Source organism: Pseudochaenichthys georgianus, chromosome 7, assembly GCF_902827115.2.
Source record: "Pseudochaenichthys georgianus chromosome 7, fPseGeo1.2, whole genome shotgun sequence".
Classification (NCBI taxonomy): domain Eukaryota; kingdom Metazoa; phylum Chordata; class Actinopteri; order Perciformes; family Channichthyidae; genus Pseudochaenichthys; species Pseudochaenichthys georgianus.
Genome location: NC_047509.1, coordinates 16,485,755 through 16,493,959, shown reverse-complemented (window position 1 = coordinate 16,493,959; position 8,205 = coordinate 16,485,755). Strand labels below are relative to the sequence as shown.

At 43.0% G+C, this 8,205-nt stretch overlaps 1 protein-coding gene across 2 annotated transcripts in view; it reads right to left on the bottom strand.

The window, feature by feature from the left end:
• The window catches only part of LOC139434179 (THAP domain-containing protein 5-like), a 40,232-nt gene extending 32,687 nt beyond the window's left edge, over positions 1 to 7,545 (bottom strand). Inside the window, exon 1 of one of the 2 annotated variants that reach the window (XM_071203764.1) lies at positions 7,409 to 7,545. In XM_071203764.1, coding sequence (XP_071059865.1) covers positions 7,409 to 7,420 — 12 coding nt within the window. In that variant the 5' untranslated portion in view covers positions 7,421 to 7,545. Of the gene's footprint in view, positions 1 to 168; positions 196 to 7,408 lie in introns of those variants that run through there. The other variant, XM_071203765.1, reaches the window with a different exon arrangement.
• Between the last annotated feature and the right edge of the window lie 660 nt (positions 7,546 to 8,205).

The window sequence follows — 8,205 nt, the reverse complement described above, 5'->3', positions numbered from 1 at the left end:
AACAAAAAGATTGAAGGCAAAAAAAGAGACTAGGTGCAGACAGAGCAGAACTAATCAGTGTGACCGCGCAGGATAGTGAGCAAGTTCCCTTGCATTGCTGTAATAACCTGCCATGTTATTCCCATCACACACACATACACATATATACACACCATCGCCGCTACTCACCAGCATGAGTTGAGAGACACTGGGGCAGTAATAATACAATCTGTGCCGGTAACAAAGGCTGATTCTGTGTGAGTTGGGGTGGGGTGCGTTATATCAGTCAAGGGGAGGGAAGTGTTTGATTAAAGGCCCAACCTAAACCCCAACCCCTGCTGGCCTCATCCCACCCCTCGCTATGTGGAATTCCAGGTGGGTCCCAGGCTAATGACTAGATGGCTGTAATTACTCTGGGCTGTTGATAGCTGGTGATTGGACATGGTCGTGCCACAGAGGACCTAGTGTGGGCTCCTGCTGGGACCACATTTAATCAAAGGCTTCTTGGCCGGCTTATCAAAGGGAATACTTTCCAGCAATCTTCTCTGCCTCAGCCCCCTCTGCTCCCCAGACTCTCAGTCCAGTTCAATCTATGTTACATTAGAGCCCAGAGAATCCTGATAACATGAATTCAAAGGAATATTGCACACACACAATGGCAAATTTAAGACGTGCAACAGAACTGCGTGCCTTAAGCATTTATTCGTTTTTACTCAGCAAACGTTTTCTTCTGTAAAGCTCTAACCCTGTATGCCGTGTTGGGCAATGTGTGCCAGTGATAAGATAATCTCTCCATGCCCAGGATTGGGACAGGATGCATTCATGTTCAGGACTGATTGGACAAACTAATTCCATGACACAGGAAATGCAAGGATCTGACCTGCAGGTACCTTGATACAGGAAGCAGAAACACACTCGGATATAGAAAAACAGGCGAAGGACATTGAAAATACAAAATTGAGTCCCTTCAATCAATACAATCTCTTTTTATGTGATAATGCTTTATAATCAAAGTTTTATTGGACTAATATCATTATTTACTTTCAGTCAACCAACCGCCCCAAGAAGAGCCCTCAACATCTTAGAAGAGGTCTTTTAATAGTCACAGGAGGCCCATATCGTTAGATAAGATAAGCTTTATTGTGCCTCAGGGTAATATTATCAAGCAATTCCAGTCATTGGGACTATTCTAGTGTCAGCCTTCTGTGGCAGAGTCTATCTGTGTCCTGGATGCCAGACTGAGAACATTCCTGTTGCAGGGTTTCACAGACAAACCATTAGTCTTCACAGCTGGCAGGCAGTGCTATAGGCCAGAGAGATTGCACTTGCTGAGGGCACAGGTATGGCTTTAAGCCACATAAGAGATCTTCAACTTGAATACGTTTTGAATTTCTATCATATATGATGACATGCCTGCTATTTTTAAGAGACTAAGATTATTATTTATAGTGTAAGGCAAAATTGCTTTCTGAACTTTGAAAAAAAACAATTGACAACAAAGTTATACATAGATGTAAATGTACTTAGGTATTATTAATGAAAATAGAGTTTTCAGATACCAGATCAGCCGGTTGTCATGGTACCCGATCCAGCTCTTTGAGTGCGTAGTGCGTACCTGACCTTTATCTGAAATCAGTATTGGTGCATGTCTGACTATTATGGGCATTGTGAGTGGGCTCACTTGCGATTGTAAGTGGTTTAGTAAAGTGGTAGTAAAATATTTACAATGAATGTCTTGCATGTATGGATCCATTGTTGCAATGTCATCCCTGGTTTCAGATCGCAGAAACGTACTTGGTAGCTAAGACTCAAGATCCAAGTTGGAAATAACCAGAATTATCCTTTAATTCCACAGCAAGGCCAAGTTATCTGACTGGGACCAAATCACAGTCACAATTCCTCCAGCTCAAACGTTGGTTCAGCTAAATTTAAATTCTCTAACATGAATAGCCCTTATTGTTTAACATCTTATATGCTTCTGTCCTATAAACATTTGCTCCATCATCCATTCAACGGAAGAAGCCTGTAAGATGATCACACTTGAATGTTTCTCAACATTGACCAAATGTATGTGCTTGGTTGGCCAATAGTAGCAGTGCTGCACAAGGTTTGGAATTGTAGAAGATGTTATCATGTGTACACTCTCGTACACTGTTTTATTCTGTGGTTACCCTGATCAATATATCCTTTTTCATAACCATTGCATCACCCCCTTTTCCGGGACACAGCACGAGGCAACATTGTCAAACGGAAACGTTATGTGGCCATACCTTTATACTGACACACACATTGCTGCAGTATCTTTAGACTGTTAGGCAGTTCAATTATTTATATAATATCAACACAGTTATTCTCAACTGTGTCATCTTTATGTCTGTTCTCTCTCACTATCATCCACATCTGTCTCAGTACTGACAGTTATGTAGATGTATCAACTATATGTCCAGGCTGTAAATCATGTCAGTCTAAGCTCTGGTTACCAAATGACAACAACCCTGAGAATAGAGGACACACCACACTCTGATTACATACACAAACATGCATACACACACACACACACACACACACACACACACACACACACACACACACACACACACACACACACGCACGCACGCACACGCACACACACACACACACACACACACACACATGCATAGTCTGGAGGTACATGGACATGGCAGACCTCTACCACTGTGTCAGTTGACTAAAACATCTAAAATTCGTCTTGAACTCAGCGATAGAAAAAAATAAGAGGTTTCACACAATAAGAAGGAGGAGTCACATGGATGGTTGAAGGGGAGGGAGAAATGTATAGGGTTACCTAGAGACCTGACAGGCATGTTTATCAGCAGATCCTAATCTGGGCAGAAAGACCCGTGTTCCCCACAATTCATCATCATTACTCGCCCCACCTGCCACATCCCTCTGACCGCCTCCCTCCAACTTCTTGCCTCTGATACAGGCTTCTGTCTGTGGGAATCTAGCCGTAGACCTCACGCACAATTTTTTCCAATAACATTCACCTTGGGGTGGTCCGGGTGTCAGCCATGCGATCTGTTTTGCACACACATTCACATGTACATACCTGCAGGCTACGATAGGACCCCCTCAGTGCCCCCTGAGCGCACCTATCACCTGTCTGGTAGAACCGTGAGTATGTTAGCCAGCTCTTCTACTCTGTCACTCACAGTTTTGGACCAGAAAGTGTGGTGGGTTGAGTTTACCCCTGAGGCACAGTAGAACCTGGGTCATTTTTGTCCCGAGTCTGGTGGAGGTCAGGGGTCAGAAAGTGTAGGTGCATCAACAGGGAACATTCAGCACTATGAGCAACCCCCACTGATCCGTCGCCTGATGACACCTCCTAAACATTAACGGCTTGCTCATGTAGCTAAGCTCTTCTCTGGCTGGCCAGCAAATGGTTGAATTTATTATATAAAGACCACCTGCTCTGCTGGATTCAATGCAGGCCTTCAGTGTAGCTGCCTACAGTGTCAACCATTCAATTCATCTTTTATCCTTTGGCTCTGTCTCTATCTGATGGGAAGGGTGTCAGCCATTAGGTACTTGATTGTGCAGCTTTGTCAGGAACAGATTTGGGTTGGGAGGCTGTGGGAGCAGTAAGAGGTGGAGATTTATTAGGGAGCTCAGACTAATATTTACGTGACCTGCCAGGACCCGAGGGGTGTAGAGATAGAGAGGGAGAGAAAGTATGGATTGCTACGTTTGCATTGAGGGAATAAGGGGATCATGACACAAAACACTTATCTCCAAAAATGTACATAAAAAACTGCAAGCTTTGCTCTGTCATTTCCAAAAAGGGGTAACATGTAAAACATTTCGAGTGCTTCTATAATTGCTCCAATGACTGACACATACGACCGCATGCAGGTTGACCTCAATGGTTTTTCCATGAGTTGACACAGCACCAATTTGTCACCCCCAATTTATCTGTGATATGACTCCCTCACTGTTAGGCCAGAAGTCAAGCTTAGAGTTGGATAGCAGAATATATTTTGCAGGTTCGGCTCACAGACAGCAGCCATTAGGGTTAAAGGACATTTGAGACAGACATTGAAGACAGTTAGTCGCGGTGAATTCTTCACCTTACAAGGTGTGGGCTGCAATGTGACGAGGCTTGTATATGCTTGTGACAGTGTGAGTGTGTTTATCTCCCTCCCTGTGTGGGAATTTACAGACACACCTCGCAAGGCACAAACAACGGTGACCTGGAAAAATAGTCGAAATTCCACCAACATGCCGGGGAATTTGGGGGTTTGTACTGACAACACACACACACACACACACACACACACACACACACACACACACACACACACACACACACACACACACACACACACACACACACACACACACACACACACACACACACACACACACACACACACACACACACACACACACACATCGAGAGACAGAGGTGTGGGAAACAGGAGAGATACAGGGTCAGGGTCAAATTGTGTAGGCCTCACAGACATAGATACCAGTGAGGGATACCAGCTGACACACACTGATGCTGACACTAACAGTGATACCATGGCTACCTGAATGACAATGATAGATAGTGCTGAGCCATCCTAGCATGCACACAAAATCAAACCAAATCTTAGCTCATCCCTGTGACTTTTACTCAGCATTAGCTGCTCAAATGGGTAGGACGCCCTGTCTCCGTAAACCTCAACTATACAAAATGTAACAAGAAATATCGTCCTTAGCTTATGAAGACGGATATGGGTGAAAGGTGAACACATTTAGTAGTGTCTACCTGTACTCAAACATTTTCACAACTGAGTGTTTATTGTTGCTTATAGTGGAGAAGATGTGTTTACCACATCACTGGAGCCAACTTCTCACTCCCAGTCTGCTAGACTCCTGACCTTTAAATCACAAACCACTAAAGATACACACATATTCATTTGTACAACAAATCACAAACGCACACCACACAAACAAACAAACACAATATTCATCTTCTTGCTCATCTTTCAAGAATAAGTATATTCACGTATATTGGCCCAGTCATAGAATTATAGATGTGGGATGTGAGATTATCTTAACTTCACATGGGTCGTCTTCACAGTCAGTCTGTTGATGCCAGCAGCCCAGTGCAGCAATAATAAGCCCCCCCCACACACACACTACCCCCGACTGGGCTTCACCTACTACCAGCACTGAGACAGCTGATAGAGAGCAAGGACACAGTACAGTAGCCTCAGTCGCTCAGTAAACAGTGGTAAACAGAGCAAGCGCTCGGCATGAAATGGAGGGATACTGCGCACAAAACATTTACACAGAGCTGCCACGGGAACAATATCATTTCAGTTTTACAATAAAGTGCTGGAGTAACAAAAACAACAGAAGGAAACTCATCTGTCCCTTTCTCCTCTCAGAGTGACTTGTTTATGCTTCGGCCTCCCACTCTCTGTAAGGAGATAATTCAATCAAGTATAATAGAGCTTTCACACAAGCTTAACAAAGCTTTGATACTAATGCTACAACACCTACATCTGGAGCCTGATGTAATGTATTAGAGGTTGTACTGTTCCTTGTTAACAAAGATATGAGATATGAGGAAGATTTAAACTTGCTACTTCAAGTGAGAGAAATACAACATTAAATTCAGGTAAATAGGTAAGACTAATTTGTTCGTTTTCAATTTCAACATTATTTTTCTTTTTTAAAAGGGAAAGTTTACTGAATGCTCTGTAACAGGCCATAACGAATTATAATAGGATAGAAAACATTACACAATCAAGAAACTGGACTTTGTAGCGTATGTAACATAACTAAAAGCTATACAATGGAAGGCAAGCAATCACAACTCTTGGTGTACCTTAATAAATGGTTTTTATTCTACCCACAATCAGACAGAGAGGCTGGGACGCACCACACAAGACGATTCCTGAACACATTTTGATTCAACAAAAACTGGAAAACTGCTCCTCTCGTGCAGAGACTGTGGGGGCAGGCAGCAAACTCCCTGTGCTATGTGTATATTATAGATCATAGATCCAGCACAATAACATATATGAAATGATATACGCACGCATGTACACCGTAAATGCAAACCCTCCCTTACACAGCCATTACACACATACACACAGGGTGTAAATGCATAAATAACTCTTATATTCTGCATGGTCTCACGAAACCCCTTGAGCAGGGAAACGTTTTGCCACTATGCACATACTTATACTTTATACAAACAGTAAAACTATCTCATCAAATGTGTTTGTGTGTGTGTGTGTGTGTGTGTGTGTGTGTGTGTGTGTGTGTGTGTGTGTGTGTGTGTGTGTGTGTGTGTGTGTGTGTGTGTGTGTGTGTGTGTGTGTGTGTGTGTGTGTGTGTGTGTGTGTGTGTGTGTGTGTGTGTGTGTGTGTGTGTGTGTGTGTGTGTGTATTCTCACTAGCCACAGTAATATAATGAAGCTCAGATCTTCAATATTGGCTTGAAGCTCCGTCTCCATCAAGTGTTTGAACCGAGATAGTTTAAGGGAAAGTAAACAACAGTCTAATGTGTTTATCAGACACTAAAGCACACACACCAACAGCTGTTTACCGCAGAGAGCCAAGCCACATACAACAACAACAGGACGAGGAACATGTAATCTGATGGAGTAATAAGCAGTAAGGGAAGGTGAGGTTGAAGGTGGTCTCCGTCTTGGGTTGTTTGGTTGAATGTGACAATATCTCTAACGTAAATACAACACACTTGCTCACCCTATAGTGTAGACTCAAAGATGGAGAGTAAGAGAGAAAGAGCGAAAGCAGTGTATGCTTGAAAAGCTTCCTACTACGGGTAAATCACAGCAGAAGTAATCTCCGAAACCATCCCAATGTGTTACATTGAATTTATCACCTAATTAATTGTGGATGAAAAAAGTAAAATACAAAAGAGGGATCTAGTGGGGGGATTATAGTTTAACATGCGGATGAATACAACATAACAAACATAACTGCAAGCAGCTTTGCGTGAGGTAACTGCCGGAACACAAATAGATGAAATAGTACAAGTTCCCTTTTTATGAAATAAGAAAATAAGAAACAGCAAGGAGCATCACCAAATGTAGTCTAACACTCACAATTTCTGGGAAATATATTTATTCCTAATTACATTACATGTTAATTGTTAGACGCTTTTATCCAAAGCGAATACTGAGGGCAATCCCCACAGGAGCCATTTGGGGTGAAGTATCTTGCTCAGGGACACAACGACATGCTGACTGCAGTGGGGTTTGGTTGCTATAGCAGCAAGTGTTTCTTCTTGATTACAACTTCACTGTCCACTCAGTATTAGCAGCACCAAGATCTGTCAACATCATCATCATCATCATCATCATCATCATCATCATCATCATCATCATCATCATCATCATCATCATCATCATCATCACCAAGATCATTACCTTGAGTATCATGCAGCACTCTGCCAACTGTAAGGAGGATGTGTGGCTGAGGGGGTCTGAGTGTGGGACCGAGTCCAGAAGAGAGGCCTCTCTGGTGTGAGGAGGGCAGGATGAGTGTGGCGCTCAGCCCTGTCTGGATCCAGTGAAGGGCGAGATGCGAGCAGGGATGGTAGGAGATAAGTCACTTGAGGAAACTCAATAGGACACTTGAGTAAAGGCCAGCATTCACCCTGAGAACTGGCTGTCTGCCTGTCAGAACAGAGAGAGAAATAGACTTTAAAATAAATTCACCTTGGATCAAAACTCTTAATTTGATTACAATTAAGTCCAAGTGAAAAACTGACTGTAGTTAGTCAAATTGAGTCATTTTTGGGTCCGGCCAGTACAAAATGCACAGTAACTTGGTGGTGATGCGATATCAGCATCTGAGAAAGGTAACGTCACTGAGGCCAGTATATCAATGTGAGTATGCTCAGGCTGCATGCACAGCGACAGAGACAGATTGGGTGTCTGAGAGGGACAGATAGCCTTACAGTCAACCTCCACTCACTCATTGAGTGAGATAAAAAGGAACACACACACTCCTCCAATGGTATTCACCCAATCATGTTGAGAAATAACTCAACCCTTAACATGGACAAAAAGGTGTGGATAAGGCCTGCGTTGGGTCTGCTGAAAATTGCCGATTCATCACAAATTTCAAACAAACAGATTAGATGAAGACTGTTGTGGTATTCAAATGGACTTATAGGATTTGCGAGTGTATACACTCTGCCGTGCTGTGTGAGATTCACGAG